Genomic DNA, 25,037 nt, shown 5'->3' on the forward strand with positions numbered 1-25,037 from the left:
GAAAAATCCATAAATAAATACGAAATAAAACGCTAAACTTATTCGACTTGTTTTATGGTTTCTCTTTCACTTATTCTCGGTCTTAAGCACATAACAAAAACCCTGACTAACGCACGCAGGCCCTCAAAGCCCACACCTTTTCTATTGGACGCCGCTCTGTTTCCTCATTCTCATCAAAGCTCAGCAGCCATGGTTAGTGTACTTCCTTTACTTCGTTTTTCTTCATTACTTTTTATCTATCACTAATTCTCTCATTTCATTGATTTTTTTTTCATTTCTTGTAATTTTTTTGGATTAAATTTGCAGTCTCAGCAACCGGATACGAAGCCTTTGACTGAAGAAGAGCTCGAACGAAAGAAAAAGAAAGAAGAAAAGGTTCATTTGTTATTAATTTTTTCATTTTAGTTTAATTACTTCCAAATCTGGATTCGTTTATTGTTATTTAGGTTTACCTATGTTTTTTTTTTTTTTTGGTGATAGGCGAAGGAGAAGGAACTGAAGAAACAAAAGGCCTTAGAAAAAGCTGAGTTAGCCAAACTTAAGGTAACTGCAATTAAAAATCTGCTTAAGAACTTGTAAAACTGTGCGTGTAATTAGTTTTAGGCCTCACAAGTTTGGATACGATTCGAAAATAGGACACTGATTAACTTGTTTTAAACATGATTAACATAGCAAGTTAATTTGTGTTTATGTGCATGAGAAGCATGAGATATGACGCATGGATTACATGGTTTGCTAGATGTAGCTAGTTTTGTTTTGATTTTAGCAATGTTGAAATCAATGAATGTTTTTTTTTTCTTGTGATTCCACAAAGGCACAACAAGGATCGAATGCTCCAAAAAAGAGTGCAAAGAAGAGTGCCAAGCGAGAAGCAGATGATGAGAATCTGGAGGATTTTGTGGATCCAGAGACTCCTTCTGGCGAGAAGAAAAGACTATCTAATCAGATGGCCAAGCAATATAGTCCAGCTTCTGTGGAGAAGTCGTAAGTGTTGAAAAAGTTCACAATTGGTAGGTTAGATATGTTTTAAAGTTAATTTTTGTTTCAACTATTGCATTCTTTGTCTCTGTATGTTTAGATGGTATGCTTGGTGGGAGAAATCTGGGTTTTTTCAGGCTGATGCAAGTAGCTCAAAACCACCGTTTGTGATTGTATGAATCAAACTGGAATTCACCCAATTCTCTTTATTTACCGTTTTTCAAACTAAAGTGATGATTCTTTAATAACCTGACTGATTTTGCAGGTTCTTCCTCCACCTAATGTGACTGGGGCTCTGCACATAGGCCATGCACTGACTTGTGCCATAGAGGTTGCATAGTGTAATGCTACTGCTACTAATATTTATTGGCAATTTTTCATTGTATTTCATTTATTTCATGCAGGACACGATCATTCGTTGGAGAAGAATGTCTGGATACAATGCATTGTGGGTACCTGGCATGGATCATGCTGGGATAGCTACACAGGTTGTGTTCCTTCTGGTTTTTTTTTTTTTTTTGGATCAGTTAAAGCTTAAGTTTCATTTTGTTATATATAAGTTTCTCCATTTTGCTTTTTGTTTGATATAGACAGGTGTGACTTGAAGTTGCTCTAATATCTGAATTTTTCAGGTGGTTGTAGAGAAAAAGCTAATGCGTGAAAGAGGCTTAACCAGGCATGATGTTGGTCGTGAAAATTTTGTAAATGAAGTGAGTTTTAACTCTGAAATTAAGTTTCTCTGAGTTTTAACTATGAAATTAAGATGGAGCTATTGATTTGCTCTGCAAATATAACATAGATGGAGCTATTGATTTGCTCTGCAAATATAACATCTTTATGGTTTTTTATTGATACCGCAATTATTAGGTTTGGAAGTGGAAGGATGAGTATGGTGGTACCATTCTGGGACAGTTACGACGTTTGGGTGCCTCCCTTGATTGGTCCCGTGAGGTAAAATATGAATGGCATCCTTTAATAGTTTAACTTTTTCTTTTCATATTGGCTAATGGGCCATGGCTGTATAGTTAAATTTATCTTTAGCTGTTTTATTAATAGCTTCTCATGTTTCTTGTGGTTTTTCTTTTTTATTATATTATTTATTTATTTTTTCCAGTGCTATACAATGGATGAGAAGAGGTCAAAGGCTGTGATGGAGGCTTTCAATCGGCTTTATAAGGAGGGTCTTATTTATAGGCATGTTTTATGCTGAATGATTTCTGTTATTCTGTGATTTGATGAAATTTGTGTTGCTGACAGTAAAAATGAAGTTCATAGCATTTAGAATGATTGGTATCCTTTAAGCACAATCCTTTGTTTTTCAAATACGTTGCCTCTTCATTTCTCCATGCATTTTACAGGGATTTACGGTTAGTCAATTGGGACTGTATCTTGCGAACTGCTATCTCTGATATAGAGGTAATTCAATTTTTGGGTAATTTTTTTTTCTGCATCTTTTGCTGCTTCTCTTGAAGTTGCTCCATGTTTCTAGGTAGATTATACGGACATCAAAGAAAGAACTTTGTTAAAGGTACCTAGTTATGAAAAGCCAGTGGAGTTTGGAGTGTTGACCTCCTTTGCTTACCCTTTGGAGGGAGAATTGGGTGAAATTGTTGTTGCCACTACTAGGGTTGAAACAATGCTTGGTGACACAGCTATAGCTATTCATCCGGAAGACAAGAGGTACAGTCATCTGCACGGGAAATTTGCCATTCACCCTTTCAACAGACGAAAACTTCCAATAATCTGTGATGCAATTCTAGTTGATCCAACTTTTGGAACTGGTGCAGTAAAGGTAAAGAGTTTTATCATAGATTTTGAGATGCTATTGCTAACTGCGCATCTTTCCTCGTTTTGTTTACTTTTCTTGGCATTGCCTTCAATGTTGCACAGATAACTCCAGCTCATGATCCAAATGATTTTGAGGTGGGCAAGCGCCATAACCTTGAATTTATTAACATTTTCACTGATGATGGGAAAATAAATAGCAATGGTGGGGCAGATTTTGTTGGAATGCCACGGTTTAAGGCTCGTGAGGCTGTGATTGATGCATTACAGAAGAAGGTATTTGATTTTATTGATATGTATATGGGAAGAGTTATCTTTCAGTTTGAGATCATGCAAATATTCTTGTGTAATTTTCTCTGCTGCAGTTGTATTGAATCTTTGATTTAAATTTCTTGATTATGGGTGTGCACCCCTTGCATCCCATCTATGTATGTAGAAAGAATTAAACCTGCATCCATTTGGTTTAAAATGCTAATGTTCGACCCTAAACTTCAAGGTATTTTCCCAGTATGCTGGATTCATATGCAATGATATTTCACTATTGAGCTCTAGTCTGGACTGCATATTTGGTTAACCTGTGGCATCTGCAAAAAATAACTAAATAAGTGCAACTAAAATTCCTAGAAAGAAGATACTAGAAGGGAGGGTAATTATGATTGCTTCCTGATTTATGGTTCTTTTATACCTTTGGGGTTTCAGTATTTCTTCAGACTTGGTGGCATTTTGCCATTTCAAGAGTTGTAATTTGAGATGTAAAGTTATCATTTAACAACTATAAACATCGGTTTGTGAGCTACGTTTTCATTCTTTGGAGGGTAATAAGACATTGATAAATGATGATTGTATATAAGGTTTGATTTACTATTGCAAGAATAAAAATATACAAGTATATATATATGTGTATTTATCTGTAAGAAGGAAAATAAATCTGAAATCCAAGCAAAGTCATGCTTTAGTTATGCTTTATAAGTCAAGTACATTCTTTTTTGTCGTGGGATAGATGATATATGTTTCATGGACATGGGGGATGAGAGTTAGATACAAGTACGTCTCCAACCTAGGCATCGTAGTTTTCTCAAGTTAATCATGTCCATTGTATCTGTGTTGGAAAATGAGGACTCAGGATAGCACAATTGGTGAGCAATTTGAATGCATGAAAAGTCCTTAGGTTGTTGACCAATCTTTTGCCTTTTGCACATTTACATTGTATAGCTTTTGGCATTAAATAATTTCTATTTTCATCAATGCATGATCGGAAGTAATTTCTATATTCATTAATTTATTTCTTCACCTTCAGAAATTGTATCGAGGAGCTCAAAACAATGAGATGCGCCTTGGCCTTTGTTCAAGAACCAATGATGTCATTGAGCCAATGATAAAGCCCCAGTGGTATGTTAGCTGCAGCAGCATTGCGAAGGAAGCTCTTGATGCAGCCATGGATGATCAAAACAGGAAGCTTGAGTTCATTCCGAAGCAGTACACCGCGGAATGGAAAAGGTACTCATTTAGTATTTTTTCTTCTACGTGCTGGTAATATGTTCTAGAATAATGATCTTCTCAAGTATTATGACTTTTTTTTATGTTTGGTGTTGTGACATTCTCATATTTGAATTAGCTTGCTCCAATGTGATTAACCAAAAGCCTAAAAAATGTAGGAAACTGTTGCTTCTAGAAATTTTAGGTTAACAATTCTTGTTGGTTTCCATCGAATGGCTCCATGGCTGACTTTATTTCTATGTCATATTCATCTTACACCATCCTGGTTTAATGGCTGCATAGCGTGAGTGATAGTTTCCAAATGTTGCAGGTGGCTTGAGAACATTCGTGATTGGTGTATTTCAAGGCAGCTTTGGTGGGGTCACCGTATTCCTGCATGGTATGTTACTTTGGAAGATGATGAACTGAAGGAACTTGGTGCTTATAATGATCACTGGATAGTTGCCACCAATGAGGAACAGGCTCTAGCAGAAGCTAGGAAGAAATATTCTGGGAAGAAGTTTGAGATGTCTCAAGATCCTGATGTACTTGACACTTGGTTTTCTTCTGGTCTTTTTCCATTATCTGTGTTGGGATGGCCAGATGATACAGATGATTTAAAAGCATTTTATCCAACATCGGTTCTCGAAACCGGCCATGACATTCTCTTCTTCTGGGTTGCTCGAATGGTTATGTTGGGAATGAAGTTGGGAGGTGATGTACCATTCAGTAAGGTGACTGCTATCTTGTCCTTAATTGTGTACAGCACTTTTATGAGACTGCTTCAAGTTCTCTATTGACCCTAGATGATTTTCATTTTTTCAGGTTTACTTACATCCCATGATCCGAGATGCACATGGGCGTAAGATGGCAAAGTCTTTGGGAAATGTAATTGATCCTCTTGAAGTGATAAATGGGATATCACTTGAAGGTCTTCATAAGAGGCTTGAAGGGGGTAACTTGGATCCTAATGAGCTGGCCACTGCCAAAGAAGGGCAGCGGAAAGATTTTCCTAACGGTATTGCTGAATGTGGTGCTGATGCTCTCCGGTTTGCTCTTGTTTCCTACACCGCTCAGGTTCGTACTTCTACATGCTTATTCTATTATGTTATGTTTCTACTCTCATTAAACTTGTTGTTCTTCTCTGAGAGACCTTGCACTTCTCAGCCTTTTTGTTTTTAAATTATTTTTTCATTTCAGTCAGATAAAATCAATTTGGATATCCTAAGAGTGGTTGGCTATCGTCAATGGTGCAACAAATTATGGAATGCTGTTCGTTTTGCCATGAGCAAACTTCCGGATGACTATACTCCTCCATCAACCATAAATCCCGAGACAATGCCTTTCAGTTGTCGCTGGATACTCTCAGTGTTAAACAAGGCTATATTGAAGACCGTATTGTCATTAAATTCATATGAATTTTCTGATGCTACGACCAGTGTGTATTCTTGGTGGCAGTATCAGTTCTGTGATATTTTCATCGAAGCAATCAAGCCTTACTTTGCTGGTGATAATCCAGCTTTTTCCTCTGAAAGGAAATTTGCGCAAGATGCTCTTTGGGCTTGTTTGGAAATAGGTCTGCGTTTGCTTCATCCATTTATGCCATTCGTTACAGAAGAACTGTGGCAGCGCCTTCCAGGAGTAAAGAGCCACACAAAGAAAGAATCTATAATGATATGTGATTACCCATCACCAATAGAGGTAAGTTCCTGTTTCTTTTGGTAATAATTTTTTTGTTTTATTATCCTGAAAACTGAAAAATCATATGATAACTGAACAAAAAATTTGTGCAAGTTCAACTTTTAATTTTGGTCTTTGTGCACTGGCCTCTTTTTCCCTTTGCAGAGCTGGACAAATGAAAGGGTGGAATATGAAATGGACCTTGTAGAGTCCACTGTAAGGTCTCTTAGGTCACTTCGGGCCGAGCTGCTTGCTAAGCAGAAGAATGAAAGGTTCATAAGTGAAACACTATATATATATATTCTTTTTGTTGTTTCGAATCTTCAAAGGAGCTGGCTTGTGATTGCCTTGACATAACTCACAGCAAATCTTTGTCTAATTGTATTGCATTAACTTTATTTTTTTTAGGTTACCTGCTTTTGCATTATGTCAAAATGATGAAGTGGCGAAAATCATAAGATCTTGTGAATTAGAGATCTTAACCCTTGCCACGTTATCATCTTTCAAGGTATTGCAGCATATTAAACACTGATGCATCGAATTCCAAGTCAGAATTTTGGATTATCCTTTTATTATAGTGTTCAAATGCGGTTTTTAATGTTTTCAAATTACCAATCTCCAGGTTCTACTCAGTGGTGTGGATGATGCTCCAGCTGGATGTGCATTTGAAAATGTTAATGAAAACCTTAAAGTTTATCTTAAGGTTCATGGAACCCTAAATGCAGAAGCAGAACGCGAAAAGATTAAGAATAAAATGGATGAAATACTGAAGTAAGTTTTTTTCTATTCTAGACTTTTCATTTTATTTTGATGTACTAATGTTTGGCATCTGTATCTACTACATATCGGATGTGATTATGGAGATCTGACCTTCCAAAAACTTCAAAATATATATCTTTATCAGATAGACCTATCAATTGGGCGAGTCGGGTTGGTTTGGAGTTGGATCAATTCATAAATCAAGTCAATTAGGGCTTTAGGACTTTTCTAATCTTTTCAGTTCAAGTCAATTTTGAATCTGGGTAATTTGGGGTTTAGATCAATTTCGGGATCGGCTCACTTCAGGTTTGGGTCAATTTCTTGTGCTTCATTTGGGATTTGGGATGTTTTGGGTTCGGGTTTTTCGAGTCGGGTCCTTCAGGTTTGAATCAGTTTGGATTTGGATCTGTTTCCAGGTTCGGACTTCTTTTGGGTCTGGTTGAATAGGTTTGGATTATTGACTTTTTATGGTCAAAATGGATTGGGTCATGTTTGCATTCAGTTTGATCAAGTCGAGTTTCTGGGTTCAGGTCAAAATATATGGAAAGAAACTTAAAGAAAATTTAATAAATCGGTGTCAGGCTCATCCTCACATATGACACTTACATTTAAGTCTGAGTAAGATAGGGCACAAATACTCTGGTCAATCTTCGATACATGTCAATATAGCAAGAGAGTTGCCATAACTCACAGGATCAAAATTGTTTGTTTTCGCAGGCATCAGGAGAAGCTGAAGAAGATCATCAGTGCATCAGGATATCAAGAAAAAGTTCCATCTCACATTCAAGAAGAGAATGCAACAAAGCTGGCAAAACTTCTCCAAGAATTCGAGTTTTTCAAGAAAGAAAGCGATCGTTTAGAATCTGAATCCCAGCATCAAAAGTAAGGTTAACTCCTCCCTTTTGAGTTTCTTGATTCGAATGATAATTTGGATGGCATTATTAACCCCTCCCTTTTGAGTTTCTTGATTCGAGTGATAATTTGGATGGCATTACACTTTTCTTTTTGATGATTGTTTTGTTACTGTCTAAACCTCACCAGTACTTTTGTTTATTTTTAACATTTGATGCTTGCCATGTTTATCATACAAGAGTTTACCCAGTTAGTTAATAGTATGAAAATTTCCCACTTTGCTTATCCGATGCACAGTTAATTTCACAAAACGTCCCTAAACTATCTCTTTGATTTTAATTTGGTTCCTAAATTTCAATACATTCTAATTGAGTCTTACTAGTATCAGTATTGTATCAATTAGGTCCTTTTATCAGCTTAGCCGTCAATTTAAGTGTTAAATGTCAGTTTGAACTTGAAGCACGTGAATCAAACTCTAAAGTCTTAAGTACTTGTGTACTTATGGCATGGACAGTTTGATAAAATTTAAGTCACGTGAATCAAACTCTGAAGTCTTAAGTACTTGTGTACTTACGGCATGGACAGTTTGATAAAATTTAAGAGTTATTTTCCTTTTAATGTGTTGAATTGAAACTACACTTGTGTTTATTATTTGATTCATGTGATTTAAATATACTCCATGTTAAATTTAAGCGGACATGTAATGCTTAAACCAATGACTAAGCTGATGGAAGGACTTGATTAATATAATATTGATACTTTGATAATTCAATTAGAAGGTTTGAAGTTTTGAGTACTAATTTAAAATTGGGACAATAATTTGCGAACATTTAGTGGAATTAACCCATATATATTTATGGGAATATATTTGGTATATTATTCATGGAGTTTAAAAACTCCACAAGCATAGTTAAAAAGTCGTAATGTCTTATTTGGGTTTGGCTCCCTTCCATTACCATTTTAGCCATTATTATCCTATATATGTTTAATTATCATTCGCAAGTTGACTTTGACTTTCATATTCGATGGATGGCTTTTACAGAATTGTGTAAAATCTCCTTAATTACTTGTTCTATTTATTTTAAAATATCAATTAATGACTTTTTAATCTCGGTGAGTAAAAATCTCGTTTATATGTATGAGTACTGTATAGATTTATTTAACTGTGCTAAAACTCTAAAGACATATTAAAGGGACTATTTTATGTAATTTTTGAATGATATTTTGTTGAACATTAAATTTTAAATAAATTAGAAATTAACTATTTGATAAATCTAATATACGTTAAAATTATATAAAATGATTGGGTGGATTTATATTTTTATGTGCACGGTGAGTACATTTATTTTTTAATATAACGGCAGTAGCTTGATATAATGCAACTTGAAACTAAAATCAGTCAATAATAATTTCTAGCTGTTCCCAAATCTTGCAAACCAGTGTTAAGCATGATAATCACTAAGCAATCAACTTATTGGAATATTATAATAATTGAAAATATTATCGTATATTGACATAAATAATCGATGGATTGTGAATAAGATTTTAAGGTTTATTTGTTAAATTAATCGAATTCGAGAACTCGATCATGTCATCGTTATTATATAATTCATTGTTGATTTCACTTATTCATTTAAAGTTTATTTAATAAACTATTTAAGATAAGATTACAATTTCTTTCTTTCTTTTTTTTTTAACTGATTTATAAATCTTGAACTAAATTTAGGGATGGTAATGAAATAAGATGGATTGGTAGTAGATTTGCTCATGAGTTAGATTACTCGGCTCGGTCTTAAGGTCCGCTTGAAATGTGGGAGGGTTTGGGCAGTTAGATTAGGTTATATTCAGGTTGGGTGTAAGCATAATATTAATACATTTTATGTTTATTTCAAGTTCGATCTAATCTGAAATATGAATATAAAATTTTGTCTAATACAACCTATATTTGTACATGACTAACTTAACATTTTAGATTCACTCATATTATTATTTTAATTTTTTTTAAATATTTAATAAATTTATATATATTTATTTTAACTTTTTCTAATATTTATGTTATAGCATTATATACAGGGGCGAGGCCAGGGGCTGGTATGGGCTTGCCCCTTAAAATGTAAAATTATTATTTTGGCTTTTAAATTTTTTAAAATTTTAAATTAGTAAAGATAAAATTATATTTTGGCCCTTAAAATTATAAAAATTGATTCAATCCTTTACAAATTATAAAGATATAAACTATAAAAATTAAAATTTCATCCAAACTCCTAAAACAATTTTTAAGTTTAGCCACTGATTATATATTATTATAGATTTAATTTTTGTACATTGTAAATTATATAATATAATGTATTATACACATTCAAGATGATCAGGCTAAGCTCGAGGTTGATAACTTGATTTATGAACAAATTCTCTTAAAATTATTTATTATAATATTAACATTTTTATTAAATCTTAATTTTTATGTTTAAATAGATACCCGACTTATGATCAAATTTAGTGACAACTTAAACCCAAAAATAAATAAACAAATAAATTTGTTGAAAAACCCTACCATCTTAAAAACGCTTTGTTAAACCCCTACTCTCAAAACTCTTTTCAGCTTGCTCTGGTATTTTTACCCATCGGAGCAAATTACAAACAGCCATAGCTGCTTAGTGAAAAAGAAAAAGAAAATGGAGCAAGTGGCGGGTGAAAGGGAAGCCGAAGAGTTCACACTGGTCGCAAGGAAGCCTTACTTCGATCTCCCAACTGCGTGCCCTATTTGTTTGCCGCTTTTCATTTATCTCAAGCTTGCCCACTTTCCCTTTCGTTTATCTTTCAATTCAATCTTCCCTGATTCAGGTTTTTTTTTTCTTTTTCCTAAATTTCAATTGGGTTTCTTTTAATTTTAACTTTCTTTTTAATTGTCAATAAAATTCAAATTGGATGGATGCTGAGCTAAAATAAATTCTGGGGCTGCAGCAACATTGCCTATCTTTAGTTTTCACACACAAAAAGATGCTTTTAGCTTTGTTGGTTATACAATTTGGTTTATGTATGTATGTGATTCAATTGGGTTTCTTTTAATTTTAATTCTCTTTTCTTTAATTGTCAATTAAATGCAAATCGGATGGACGTTGAGCTAAAATAAATGCTGGGGGTACATTAACATTGCCTATCTTTAATTTTCATACACACGCATATATTGGGTAGTTTGGTTCTCTTAGCTTTATTGGCTGTATACAATTTGGTTTGTGACACACTATAATTTTTTTTTAATTAATAAAAGCAAAATAGTCATTCAAGTTGTAAATTGGATATATATGTATGTAATTCAATTGGGTTTCTTTTGTTATAATGTCTCTTCTTTAATTGCTCAGCTAAAATAAATACTGGGGTGGATCAACTTTGCCTACCTTTAGTTTTAGTTTTCTTTAATATATATATATAGATGTATGTATAGGATATGTGTGTATATATATATATATATGGTTGTTTGAATCTCATGGCATTGTTGGTTATACAATGTAGTTTATGACACTCTACAATCTTTTTATAAAAGTGAAATAGTTCTTCAAATTGTAAATTGGATATATGTATGTGTATATGTATTAATTTAAGGGCGTCACTTTAACCAGTAGGACTGCTAGCCATTCACACTCCAATTGCTGTGAATATTGGCCTTAGAGAGAGTTAAAAAGCAAAATAGGAGCTCTAACATCACTTTATGGCTGCTATTTAAAATTAGAGTTTTGAGCTACCATTGAGCCAAATATCAGTTAAGAACTTAACTGCTATAAACTGTAATAAGTAATAACCACTTAAAACATTAAAAATTTCAAGGGTGTTGCTTGAGAGTTGCTTTTGTAAATCTAGATTGAGGTTTTGGGAGGATAAATTGGGTGCATTGCTCCACTACTACGGTAAATTTTCAACTGGGAGCACTTGAATCCTGGTGATGCCCTATTTTTTTTTCTAGAAAAAAAATCTCTTAAACAATCTTCTTGGCATGTTATTATAGCATTCTCTTTTGGGACATATGTAAAGCTTGAAATTGATGTTCACCTCTTTTTTGTGTTTTTATGAACCAGACAATGATCTTACTCTTATGTAATGTTATGTATGGGGGCATAGTATTGGAATATGTCAGTCAACCTCACATCATTGTTAAAGGTTTTGTTGGTGGTGTTTTCACTGTTTAAAAGATTGGTTGAAGCCCCTTATTTTTCTGATGGCACTAGTGGTCACTATCTGATGGCCCGCTTATAGCTATAATATTTTACTGTCATATTTCTCTAGCATGAGTATCTGCATGTAAATTGTGTTTGTCACATGCAAGCACGTCCTTGGGTAAATAGACATAATCATGATAATGCTTTTTTTTAATAAATTTCTGTCAGATCAAATTCCTTATGTTGAATCTGGTACTTACGTTGCCTACAACAACGAGAATAGTGGGGTTGTTGAGTGTTTAAAGAAAGATGGTATCGTTGATCTGGACTCTGAATTCCAATCTGCCCCAGATTGGGTATCGATACAAGCTATGATTAACTCTTGGTTAGCTGATGCATTGACGTACGAACTATGGGTGGGTACCGATGGAAGATCAGCCTACAAGATTTATTATTCTGATCTTTCATGGCCAATAGGAAAAGTTCTTTTCCTAAAGCAAGTGTATAGTGTTAAACAACGTCTTGGAATTACTAAAGACAATGCCGAACACAGAGAAGATGAGGTCCCACTTTTCCCTTCAATTTTTCCATATTTTTTCTTCCCTCTCTTTCTCTCTTGTGTTACTCTACCTGCATGTACACGTTAAACCATGCAATGCTTGCATTCGCGCTATCAAGAAAATGTACCATGTGCTTTTATATACTGATGCTCATGTGCGTTGAGGGTTGGTACTAGATTTTCAGAATCACACTTCTTTATATTCTATCTGTGGGCAGATTTACAGGAGAGCAAAAATTGCTTATGGTGCTCTATCTACTAAGTTAGGAGAACAGAACTTCCTCTTTGATGATAGGTAATTCCTTTTAGTATCCTGGCATAGATATTAAAATCTGTTGGCTGTAGAAATTTTAGTTTCTCAAATAGTATTTTACTCAAACCTAATGATATAGACAGCTGGATTATTACATGTTTGCAGGCCATCAAGCTTGGATGCAACTTTTCTCGGACATGTTCTTGTCACCCTTCATGCACTACCTGTGAGTTACCTCAGAGGCTATACTATTTCACTCGTTTTTTTATCTCTGAAAGATGATTTTGGTAATTACATGGTTGATTTAAATCATTATAAATTCTTAAACTTGGATTTAAATGTCTTTCGTGAACTCCTTCGGAGTAGTTTTTGCATCTGCTAAACATTCAATTATCTGAAAAAAACTTGAGTCACAAGGAAGATGAATACTGGCTAAACCTGGCTGTTGATGGGAGCAACACTATGCAAAATCACGTAGCTGTATACTGTTGTAGTAATGGAAGCATTCTTGCTGATTATATTTCCTGAATAATCTTTATAGCTTTTGTTAATAAATGATGTGTTTGCACTGCAAATTCCTTCATTTGCGTGACAGATATTCTTAATATGTATAATTTATGTCGAATATAAGCGTCATTTAATATATTTTGTGGAAATTATGAACAATTTGATAGGTTATATTAATATTGTAATGACTGTCGCTGCTTTGACCTGAAGACAGAAATTATGAGTTTAGGACTGCTTTTGTTATAATGGCATATTAAATTAGATCATTCTGTAGGTCCTTGTTATAATGGCATAGTAATGATTAACTTTTGGAATTATTTTTTATTTTAATCATGATTTTGAGTTAGTATCTGCTAAAGATATTTCCTCCTGAAAGGAAAAGAAACATAAGTTGAAATCATGGGAGAATTCAAATTAGGATATTGAAGATCCTATGGATGAACGAGTAACACATTTTCTATAGTACAGAACTTTTCTCCTTAACCTCTTTAAAACATGTTCCTTTGCAATTCTTCACCACCAGGACACGTCAGTGCTCAAGCAAAGTCTTGGAGCATGACAATATTGTCAGATATGCGAAAAACTTAAAACGGAGTTGATAGAGTCTGGTTCATCATCTTCTGGTCCACAATTTCGCTCAGTCCTTCATCGTCAACTCCGAGAAAAGGTCCCTCAAATTGGAGTAAGTTACTGCACCCAAAAGTATCTTTTTCTTTCTTTCGTTTTTGCTTTTGTTAATTTGTTAATATTACTGAACAAGTTTTAGGAAGAAGAATGATTCTGTCTTATTACTTCTAATCTGAATACAGCCTTTTAAAGAATAGCAGGAAAAATAAAAAAGGAAATAGTCTCTAGAAATTAGCCTATCCTAAAAATTAGTAATTTGATTATGGCTAATAGTACAAGGAAATTCCTAGCACTAATGTAGAAAATCTGCTTAATTTAAGGAATTCCAACACTCCCCTCAAGCTGGAGTGTAGATGTGAATCAAACCCAGCTTGCCCATAATTTCTTGAACATTTTTCTTGAAATGCAACCCCTTACCAGGAGTCCCTTTAAGTATCTCAATATCCTGTAGGCAGCTTCCAAATGTTTCTCCGTTGATATCTCCCCTGTCTACTTCTTCTCCATCCTTATCAGTTCCTAATTTAAGGTTGGGTTCCATAGGAGTCTTGTCTATGTTCTTTGGAGTTTCTACAGAGTCAACATTAGAAACAAAGGCATTGTAGGATTTAGACAACTTTCCATAGGATACAAACCGAGAAATGGGATGTTGAGTGCAGCTCCTAGTGCCCTTTCTTACTGCAATTGGAAGATGGATGGAAGATGAAGGAGGTGAAACTTCTTCCTCAGGACAGTCCTCGGGTAAAGATGGCATAGGCACTGCTGTTTCGGTCTCAGGCAGCTGATGTCTCCGAGTATACACGAAGTCCCTGAGTTTTTCCTTGTTGTTTTCAGAATGAGTGGGCTGTTTTTCTTCATTAGTATGATTAATCACCCTTGTTTCTTGTTGCTGAACAGTGGAGATAGGAAAACAGGTTCCAAAACAGGAATAACAGTGGCTGTAGGATTTTCAGCAGGTTTTGTAGTTGTGGTAGGGCTGACAGGTTCCAAAACAGGAATAACAGTGGCTGTAGGATTTTCAGCAGGTTTTGTAGTGGTGGTAGGGCTGATAGAGTCTTGAGGTATAATGAGAAGATTGCTCAAGGTCTCATCTTCACTAAGTATCTCCCCTGAAGATGAGAGGCTGAAAAATATGGCTCGTTTTGAAGAAAGTAACATCAAGGGACACAAACATCCGTGTAAGGTTGAGAGTAGCACTTGTACCCTTTTTGTGCGGTGAGTAACCAATAAAGACACAAGTGTGAGCTCTAGGATCAAGTTTAGATCGGTTAGGTTGATGGTTGTGGACAAATGCTTATGTTTGCAGGCCATCAAGCTTGGATGCAACTTTTCTCGGACATGTTCTTGTCACCCTTCATGCACTACCTGTGAGTTACCTCAGAGGCTATACTATTTCACTCGTTTTTTATCTCTGAAAGATGATTTTGGTAATTACATGGTTGATTTAAATCATTATAAATTCTTAAACTTGGATTTAAATGTCTTTCGTGAACTCCTTCGAGTAGTTTTGCATCTGCTAAACATTCAATTATCTGAAAAAACTTGAGTCACAAGGAAGATGAATACTGGCTAAACCTGGCTGTTGATGGGAGCAACACTATGCAAAATCACGTAGCTGTATACTGTTGTAGTAATGGAAGCATTCTTGCTGATTATATTTCCTGAATAATCTTTATAGCTTTTGTTAATAAATGATGTGTTTGCACTGCAAATTCCTTCATTTGCGTGACAGATATTCTTAATATGTATAATTTATGTCGAATATAAGCGTCATTTAATATATTTTGTGGAAATTATGAACAATTTGATAGGTTATATTAATATTGTAATGACTGTCGCTGCTTTGACCTGAAGACAGAAATTATGAGTTTAGGACTGCTTTTGTTATAATGGCATATTAAATTAGATCATTCTGTAGGTCCTTGTTATAATGGCATAGTAATGATTAACTTTTGGAATTATTTTTTATTTTAATCATGATTTTGAGTTAGTATCTGCTAAAGATATTTCCTCCTGAAAGGAAAAGAAACATAAGTTGAAATCATGGGAGAATTCAAATTAGGATATTGAAGATCCTATGGATGAACGAGTAACACATTTTCTATAGTACAGAACTTTTCTCCTTAACCTCTTTAAAACATGTTCCTTTGCAATTCTTCACCACCAGGACACGTCAGTGCTCCGAAGCAAAGTCTTGGAGCATGACAATATTGTCAGATATGCCGAAAAACTTAAAACGGAGTTGATAGAGTCTGGTTCATCATCTTCTGGTCCACAATTTCGCTCAGTCCCTTCATCGTCAACTCCGAGAAAAGGTCCCTCAAATTGGAGTAAGTTACTGCACCCAAAAGTATCTTTTTCTTTCTTTCGTTTTTGCTTTTGTTAATTTGTTAATATTACTGAACAAGTTTTAGGAAGAAGAATGATTCTGTCTTATTACTTCTAATCTGAATACAGCCTTTTAAAGAATAGCAGGAAAAATAAAAAAGGAAATAGTCTCTAGAAATTAGCCTATCCTAAAAATTAGTAATTTGATTATGGCTAATAGTACAAGGAAATTCCTAGCACTAATGTAGAAAATCTGCTTAATTTAAGGAATTCCAACACTCCCCTCAAGCTGGAGTGTAGATGTGAATCAAACCCAGCTTGCCCATAATTTCTTGAACATTTTTCTTGAAATGCAACCCCTTACCAGGAGTCCCTTTAAGTATCTCAATATCCTGTAGGCAGCTTCCAAATGTTTCTCCCGTTGATATCTCCCCCTGTCTACTTCTTCTCCATCCTTATCAGTTCCTAATTTAAGGTTGGGTTCCATAGGAGTCTTGTCTATGTTCTTTGGAGTTTCTACAGAGTCAACATTAGAAACAAAGGCATTGTAGGATTTAGACAACTTTCCATAGGATACAAACCGAGAAATGGGATGTTGAGTGCAGCTCCTAGTGCCCTTTCTTACTGCAATTGGAAGATGGATGGAAGATGAAGGAGGTGAAACTTCTTCCTCAGGACAGTCCTCGGGTAAAGATGGCATAGGCACTGCTGTTTCGGTCTCAGGCAGCTGATGTCTCCGAGTATACACGAAGTCCCTGAGTTTTTCCTTGTTGTTTTCAGAATGAGTGGGCTGTTTTTCTTCATTAGTATGATTAATCACCCTTGTTTCTTGTTGCTGAACAGTGGAGATAGGAAAACAGGTTCCAAAACAGGAATAACAGTGGCTGTAGGATTTTCAGCAGGTTTTGTAGTTGTGGTAGGGCTGACAGGTTCCAAAACAGGAATAACAGTGGCTGTAGGATTTTCAGCAGGTTTTGTAGTGGTGGTAGGGCTGATAGAGTCTTGAGGTATAATGAGAAGATTGCTCAAGGTCTCATCTTCACTAAGTATCTCCCCCTGAAGATGAGAGGCTGAAAAATATGGCTCGTTTTCGAAGAAAGTAACATCAAGGGACACAAACATCCGGTGTAAGGTTGGAGAGTAGCACTTGTACCCTTTTTGTGCAGGTGAGTAACCAATAAAGACACAAGTGTGAGCTCTAGGATCAAGTTTAGATCGGTTAGGTTGATGGTTGTGGACAAATGCTTTGCAACCAAATGTTTTGGTTGGGAGATTAGGAACACGAAACAAGGGAACTTTTTTTTGAAAAGTATGTAAAGGTGTTTGAAAGTTTAATACCTTTGATGGGAGTCGGTTTATAAGATAACAAGCAGTGAGGACAACTTCTCCCCATAAATACTTTGGTACACCCATAGTAAACATAAGGGCATGAGCCACGGCTACAAGGTGTCTGTTTTCCTCTAAACCCTGTTTTGTTGAGGGTGTCGGACAAGAACTTTGATGTATGATTCCTTGCTTAGAAAGATAAGGACTTAGGATAGAATTAAAGTACTCTCTCCATTATCGTTCTAAGGGTGTGAATATTTGAATTGAACGAGTTCGAGTCATTGAATGAAAATTTTGAAGACTCTAGAGACTTGGATTTTCTTTAAGGAGATAGACCCAACAAACTCTAGTGTGGTCATCAATGAAAGTTATGAACCACCTAGCCTCGTGATGTTTTTTACTCGATGGCTCCCTATAGATCATTGTGAATTAAAGAGAAAGGTTGAGATTGAACATAAGGTTTCAAAGGATAAGGACACAAGTGTGTTTAGCAGTTGGCAAACTTCACAGTTCAATGAACTAATTTTCTTATTTAGAAATAGTAGAGAAACAGTTTCTTCAAGTACATGAAATTGGTGTCCTAGTCTACGATGCCATAGCATGATAGAATCGTCTTTTGATGTAGATAAGGCCATCCCTTCTTTTGAACTGTTTTTGTTCCAAACATATAAGCCATCATTAACTTTTGGCAGTGCCAATCATCTTCCCCGATTCCTGTTCCTGAACCACACAACCGAAAGCAGAAAATTCAGCAAGTACTTTTTCATCTTTGGTAAGCTTGCCAATTGAGAGTAAATTACAGGAAAGATTTGGAACATGTAAAACTTTATCAAGGGAAAAATTTTTAGTAAGTCTCACTGTTCCCATTCCAGCCACCGGCGAGTAAGATCCATCAGCTATGCGAATCCGAGAGTGATCATGACAAGGTAAATAGGTGTGAAACAAACTTAGATTACTGTCATGTGGTCGGATGCACCGAGTCTAGTATCCGAGAAGTTGTGATAGGTTTGTGTGTAGTATTTAAAGCGTACCTTGAATAGCTAGTGACCCACTGGTGTAGGAGTCCGAGTAGTTTATGAAGAGCCTCAAGTTGAGTTTTGGTTAGCCTAACATTCGAGCATCTTCTTGATAGTAGATATCATTGCTGCCTTGTTTTCTTCGGGATAGCCATGGAGTTTGAAGCATTTCTCCTTGGTATGCCCAACCCGATTCTATGGCTACACCATGGCCTTTTGAACCGAATCAATTCCATCTTTGAACCTTTGAGATTGAGGCCTCTTGAAATAAGAGCGAGTTCTCGGAAGGATGATGACCAACTACGGTCAATGGTTTTAATTCTCTTGCGTCTCCCAACATAATAAGACGCCGTTTCTCTTCCCTCCTTACTTGACAAATGCTTCTCCTATGGTTGGCGGTGTGGTTCGCCTAGTATTCGTCCTCGACCTTATCAAGATCACGATTTAGTCCGCTAGGAACTCATAGAGACGTTCTTTGTTAAGATGATCCATGAACTTGGTGTGTTCCAAGCCCTCGCCCCAATCAACTTCATAATACATGTCTAACTCCTGCCATAAGATCTTTAGATTGTTGTAATATTGAGTGACTTCAAGTGTTCCTTGTCGAATATCTTTCAACTTTAATTTGATCTCGAATACTTGGGAAGTATTTCCAAGATCCGAGTAATTCTCCTTGATTGCATCCCACATTTCTTTGGCAGTTTTGAAAAAAAGATACGTTCGGTTTATATGACCTTCCATCGAATTTATAAGCCAACCCATAACCATTGAGTTGTTAAGCTCCCAAGTTGCATAACCAGAGTCTGTTGATGCTGGTCGAGGAATTTGTCCATTAATGTACCCAATTTTTCCTCGCCACGAAGAACCATAAGGATGATTGTGACCATTGCAGAAATTTTTCCATCTAATCGATGATTTGTGATTATAAGAGAAAAGTTAAGGTCACCTTGTGGGATTCCTTGACTGTGATTTTGAGTTATTTGTGAGATCTCGGTCTCGAGAAATTTTCGGTGTCACCCATGGGAGTAGGGTTTCTAACACGAACAAGAGAAGAGAAGAAAGACGAGGATCAAATGGATTCCGATGCTCGATACCATGAACAAGTTTTAGGAAGAAGAATGATTCTCTCTTATTACTTCTAATCTGAATCGACCTTTTAAAGAATAGCAGGAAAAATAAAAAGGAAATAATCTTTAGAAATTAGCCTATCCCTAAAAATTAGTAATTTGATTATGGCTAATAGTACAAGGAAATTCCTAGCACTAATGTAGAAAATTTGCTTAATTTAAGGAATTCCAACAATTACTTTGCTAACAATTACTTTGCTTTGTTGGTTTCTGGTCTTGGCCTTCATCAACTTCATACGTTAATCATTTTTCGGTAAGAGTACCTCGGAAGTTCCTATACTAGGAGTTAGATTGCATTTTGATTCCACTACTTAAAAAATGGTCAAATTAGTCCTTGCACATTAGGTCAAAAAACAAATTGGTCATTTTTATTAAAAATTTGTACTGTTAAAAACTGGTCCGGTTAATGGAATAACCAAAGAATGACACGTTGTGTGCCACATGTATGTCATGCTGACATACATAGACTAGTTTTTAACAGTAGAAATAAATAGAAGGACCAGTTTGCTTTTCGATCTAACATACAAAGACTATATTGCCCATTTTTTGAGTAGAAGGGGCAAAATGCAATTGACTCCTAGTACGAGGGCCTTCATGGTACTTTTACCTCAATATTCTAGTCTACAATTTACAGTTACAAAACTTATCCCTTTATAACCATTCAAAATGAAAAGAATCATGATTAATTAACTGCTATTGATGTTTTGAATGTTCTGCTGGTGATATAAGGAATGATCCAGTTCTTCGTTTGTAGAAAATGGTTGTCAACTAACCTTAAAGAGTGGTCTAGGGCGCTCATTAGCAGAAACCCTATTTATCTTGGTAAACCTTAGTGTTGTAATAAGCATGGTTCGCTTTTGTTCCCAACTAGGTTCAAAGCCGAAGAGCAAGCCAAAAAGGGAGAAAACAGAGGAGGAGAAAACTTTTAAGAGGAGGGCAAAATATTTTCTAGCTGCACAGCTACTTGCGGTTCTGCTTTTCCTCTCCATGATGGGCGTTATGATTCTGGTGACCTGGAGCTCGACGCGAAGATGAAGGCATCTCTTTCAATTGAAACAAATCTCTCAGTTACCGGGTACTCATTACTGACATTTTTCCCATTATTAGTGACAATGTTAGTGATCTGTTGAGGTTGAGCTATTAGTATTTGCATTAACATTGTGGTAAAAAATAAGAACATACATTTAAAGATTTGATTTATACAATATTTACGCAGCATTTTTTGGTTTGAACCTTTGTACTTGATGTGTTGTATTTTTTTAAAAATTTTGCTTTGAGATAAATTAACGAAGGGAATAAATAGCCTATATTAGAGGGGTCATTTGAAACTTTTGTTAGAGTTCTTCATTATAGAAGTAACGGTATTCGACACCCGTATTAGGATATAAGAGGGGATATGACCTCCTAAATACATAGAAAAACTTAAAAAAACTTAAAAAGGATTGAACATAACATATTCATGTTGGACAAACACCGGTATTTGATACATGTATCTGACATTTAATAGAATATGGGTATGGAGATATGATCATGGTTATCTAAATTGGACCTGTCTAGCTGTTTGTACTGGTTGAATTAGGAATCGGTTCAGAGAAAAACTTTTAGACTGATTGAAGAACAAATCTATACGGACTGATTGAACCATGCTAAAATTTAAATATATTTTTATTTTTTATAAATTTTTAATAATTTATTTAATCAAATTGTCCGGACTAGTAACTTGATTGGTTCAACCATTGGTCTGATTCAAAAAAACATTGGATATGATCCCCGAATACAAAGAAAAACTTTAAAAGCTTGAAAATACTAATGCCTGACAAATGCCCGTATTTAGATACTCGTATTCGACATTTAATAGGATACGGGTTTAGAGATATGACCCCCTATGGGACATTCATTTGTATTTGACATTTATTGAGATCTAGGTTTATGTCATACAAGCATTCGTATTTGTATACGACATATCTGACATATAATTACGAGGATATGACCTTATGAAAACAGGAAAAACTTAAAAAGATCATAGGTACACATGTTGGACAAACACCTGTATTTATCACTAACAACTAGCACTAGAATCTGAGTAACATAGAAACCATCGGTGCTGCAATAATGCATTTGATTATGTTGGTAAGGTTCACCAGCTGAGATACAAGACTGCCATTTTTGTTGGCATTTTAGCTCTTTCACGTGTGCAACAATAATTATATACGTAAGCTACATTAACAATCACTCAACTATGTATTCTTTATATTTTTTTATCATTCTACTATGAAAAGTTATAAAATAGTCATCCAACTATTAAATTTTGTCTTTTGGTCATTCAATTATATTGAAATTTTAGGTGTTTTCATTTTTACTTTAGTTAGCTAGTGATCAAAAAGACAAAATTAAAAAATTGGGTAATCATTTTCTAATTTTTCATTGTTGGATAATCAAAAAGAAAAAATATATAATTGAATGATTACTAATGTAGTTTACACTAATTATATGAACTTTCGAGATTCAATTATGATTACAAGTGTGACCAAACATGAAATATTTTGGCAATTCCAACTAGAAAGATCAAAGATAAGCAATCAAAGCTCCATTTAAGTTGAAAGGTAATAATAATAATAATAATAATAATAATAATAATAATAATTGAATCTCGAAAGTTCATATTATTATTATTATTATTATTATTATTATATAGAAGTCTAATTTGGGCAGCTCATTGGAAAATTGGAGCTAATTTTCATATAAGAGGAAAAATTGAAGCCAAAGTTTGCAAATAAAACCAAAAGTCAGGTTATGTATGAAAATTTTATATATTGAATTTTGGACTTTTGAGTTTCAAAATTAATATAAAATTTCATAAAAAACCATAAATAAAATTTTGAGCTTAAAATGAGAGTAAGTCTAGATTGAAAATGCTTCTATACTTTAGATAGAGTAAGGCTCGAACTTGAGGTTTTAAAATTTTCAAAAATTTAACTTTCATTTTAAATGTCATAAATTTATATCCCTCCAAAAGATATAACATCACGGATTTTTATTCTTTTAGGATCAATTAGGAGTGCAAATGAAACATTAATGTTTACAAATTACTCGAGTTCTACTTCAAACAAACTCGAACTTCATTTGATAAGTAGTTCGAATTATTGATAAAGCCAAATTTGAACTTTGTAATACTTCACTCGAATACTCGTAAACCTCATCAAGCTTTTCATTTTTAATATATGTTTTAAATATTTTTATATTATTAAATTATTTTATTGTCATTAACATATATTATTAACCCTAAGCATAATTATTAAGTCGAATTTAAGCTTGAATACATATAAGCTTAATCAAATTTGAGTTTGAGTTTTAGTACAAAAATTGATAAACGAGATTAATCGAGCTTGAGCTCCAGTATCTTGATATATCTTGAGGTTAATCAAGATTCAGGTGAATATAAGGGTGGCAAGGAGTGGCCTTGCCCCTCCAAAAAGATAAAAATCATGCAATTTTATAACATATGATAAAATTACAACTTGAGCCCCCAAAATGAAAAAAATTATACAGTTAAAAGAATCATGATTAATTAACTGCTATTGATGTTTTGAATGTTCTGCTGGTGATATAAGGAATGATCCAGTTCTTCGTTTGTAGAAAATGGTTGTCAACTAACCTTAAAGAGTGGTCTAGGGCGCTCATTAGCAGAAACCCTATTTATCTTGGTAAACCTTAGTGTTGTAATAAGCATGGTTCGCTTTTGTTCCCAACTAGGTTCAAAGCCGAAGAGCAAGCCAAAAAGGGAGAAAACAGAGGAGGAGAAAACTTTTAAGAGGAGGGCAAAATATTTTCTAGCTGCACAGCTACTTGCGGTTCTGCTTTTCCTCTCCATGATGGGCGGTTATGATTCTGGTGACCTGGAGCTCGACGACGAAGATGAAGGCATCTCTTTCAATTGAAACAAATCTCTCAGTTACCGGGTACTCATTACTGACATTTTTCCCATTATTAGTGACAATGTTAGTGATCTGTTGAGGTTGAGCTATTAGTATTTGCATTAACATTGTGGTAAAAAATAAGAACATACATTTAAAGATTTGATTTATACAATATTTACGCAGCATTTTTTGGTTTGAACCTTTGTACTTGATGTGTTGTATTTTTTTAAAAATTTTGCTTTGAGATAAATTAACGAAGGGAATAAATAGCCTATATTAGAGGGGTCATTTGAAACTTTTGTTAGAGTTCTTCATTATAGAAGTAACGGTATTCGACACCCGTATTAGGATATAAGAGGGGATATGACCTCCTAAATACATAGAAAAACTTAAAAAAACTTAAAAAGGATTGAACATAACATATTCATGTTGGACAAACACCGGTATTTGATACATGTATCTGACATTTAATAGAATATGGGTATGGAGATATGATCATGGTTATCTAAATTGGACCTGTCTAGCTGTTTGTACTGGTTGAATTAGGAATCGGTTCAGAGAAAAACTTTTAGACTGATTGAAGAACAAATCTATACGGACTGATTGAACCATGCTAAAATTTAAATATATTTTTATTTTTTATAAATTTTTAATAATTTATTTAATCAAATTGTCCGGACTAGTAACTTGATTGGTTCAACCATTGGTCTGATTCAAAAAACATTGGATATGATCCCGAATACAAAGAAAAACTTTAAAAGCTTGAAAATACTAATGCCTGACAAATGCCCGTATTTAGATACTCGTATTCGACATTTAATAGGATACGGGTTTAGAGATATGACCCCCTATGGGACATTCATTTGTATTTGACATTTATTGAGATCTAGGTTTATGTCATACAAGCATTCGTATTTGTATACGACATATCTGACATATAATTACGAGGATATGACCTTATGAAAACAGGAAAAACTTAAAAAGATCATAGGTACACATGTTGGACAAACACCTGTATTTATCACTAACAACTAGCACTAGAATCTGAGTAACATAGAAACCATCGGTGCTGCAATAATGCATTTGATTATGTTGGTAAGGTTCACCAGCTGAGATACAAGACTGCCATTTTTGTTGGCATTTTAGCTCTTTCACGTGTGCAACAATAATTATATACGTAAGCTACATTAACAATCACTCAACTATGTATTCTTTATATTTTTTTATCATTCTACTATGAAAAGTTATAAAATAGTCATCCAACTATTAAATTTTGTCTTTTGGTCATTCAATTATATTGAAATTTTAGGTGTTTTCATTTTACTTTAGTTAGCTAGTGATCAAAAAGACAAAATTAAAAATTGGGTAATCATTTTCTAATTTTTCATTGTTGGATAATCAAAAAGAAAAAATATATAATTGAATGATTACTAATGTAGTTTACACTAATTATATGAACTTTCGAGATTCAATTATGATTACAAGTGTGACCAAACATGAAATATTTTGGCAATTCCAACTAGAAAGATCAAAGATAAGCAATCAAAGCTCCATTTAAGTTGAAAGGTAAATAATAATAATAATAATAATAATAATAATAATAATAATTGAATCTCGAAAGTTCATATTATTATTATTATTATTATTATTATTATTATAGAAGTCTAATTTGGGCAGCTCATTGGAAAATTGGAGC

The 25,037-nt window shown here is 34.3% G+C and overlaps 2 protein-coding genes across 7 annotated transcripts in view; both read left to right on the plus strand.

Moving 5' to 3' along the window:
• The window catches only part of LOC108469589 (valine--tRNA ligase, mitochondrial 1), a 90,159-nt gene extending 82,360 nt beyond the window's left edge, over window positions 1–7,799 (plus strand). For 4 of the 5 annotated variants that reach the window (XM_053031770.1, XM_053031768.1, XM_053031767.1 and 1 more), the window contains exons 2-22: window positions 45–192; window positions 307–375; window positions 481–543; window positions 815–984; window positions 1,079–1,151; window positions 1,244–1,309; window positions 1,383–1,466; window positions 1,611–1,688; window positions 1,846–1,929; window positions 2,093–2,172; window positions 2,337–2,394; window positions 2,468–2,770; window positions 2,869–3,039; window positions 4,061–4,260; window positions 4,571–4,973; window positions 5,065–5,316; window positions 5,440–5,940; window positions 6,085–6,191; window positions 6,328–6,427; window positions 6,542–6,690; window positions 7,396–7,799. In XM_053031770.1, the coding sequence (XP_052887730.1) occupies window positions 55–192; window positions 307–375; window positions 481–543; window positions 815–984; window positions 1,079–1,151; window positions 1,244–1,309; window positions 1,383–1,466; window positions 1,611–1,688; window positions 1,846–1,929; window positions 2,093–2,172; window positions 2,337–2,394; window positions 2,468–2,770; window positions 2,869–3,039; window positions 4,061–4,260; window positions 4,571–4,973; window positions 5,065–5,316; window positions 5,440–5,940; window positions 6,085–6,191; window positions 6,328–6,427; window positions 6,542–6,690; window positions 7,396–7,564 (3,318 nt within the window). In that variant the 5' untranslated portion in view covers window positions 45–54 and the 3' untranslated portion in view covers window positions 7,565–7,799. The remainder of the gene's footprint in view (window positions 1–44; window positions 193–306; window positions 376–480; window positions 544–814; window positions 985–1,078; window positions 1,152–1,243; window positions 1,310–1,382; window positions 1,467–1,610; window positions 1,689–1,845; window positions 1,930–2,092; window positions 2,173–2,336; window positions 2,395–2,467; window positions 2,771–2,868; window positions 3,040–4,060; window positions 4,261–4,570; window positions 4,974–5,064; window positions 5,317–5,439; window positions 5,941–6,084; window positions 6,192–6,327; window positions 6,428–6,541; window positions 6,691–7,395) is intronic. The other variant, XM_017770504.2, reaches the window with a different exon arrangement.
• A 2,235-nt stretch (window positions 7,800–10,034) lies between these two features.
• LOC108470116 (mitochondrial outer membrane import complex protein METAXIN) lies at window positions 10,035–23,591 on the plus strand. Of its 2 annotated transcripts, none has more exons than XM_053031771.1 (6): window positions 10,035–10,374; window positions 11,913–12,247; window positions 12,462–12,538; window positions 12,662–12,722; window positions 15,795–15,957; window positions 23,178–23,591. In XM_053031771.1, the coding sequence occupies exons 1-6, from the start codon at window positions 10,206–10,208 to the stop codon at window positions 23,360–23,362; spliced, it is 990 nt and encodes a 329-aa protein (XP_052887731.1). In that variant the 5' UTR covers window positions 10,035–10,205; the 3' UTR covers window positions 23,363–23,591. The 2 variants fall into 2 exon arrangements, with proteins under 2 accessions (XP_052887731.1, XP_017626828.2); XM_017771339.2 differs by lacking the exons at window positions 12,662–12,722; window positions 23,178–23,591 and adding exons at window positions 14,934–14,994; window positions 20,296–20,656.
• The last annotated feature ends 1,446 nt before the right edge of the window (window positions 23,592–25,037 follow it).

This window comes from Gossypium arboreum, chromosome 8 (genome assembly GCF_025698485.1).
Source record: "Gossypium arboreum isolate Shixiya-1 chromosome 8, ASM2569848v2, whole genome shotgun sequence".
Classification (NCBI taxonomy): domain Eukaryota; kingdom Viridiplantae; phylum Streptophyta; class Magnoliopsida; order Malvales; family Malvaceae; genus Gossypium; species Gossypium arboreum.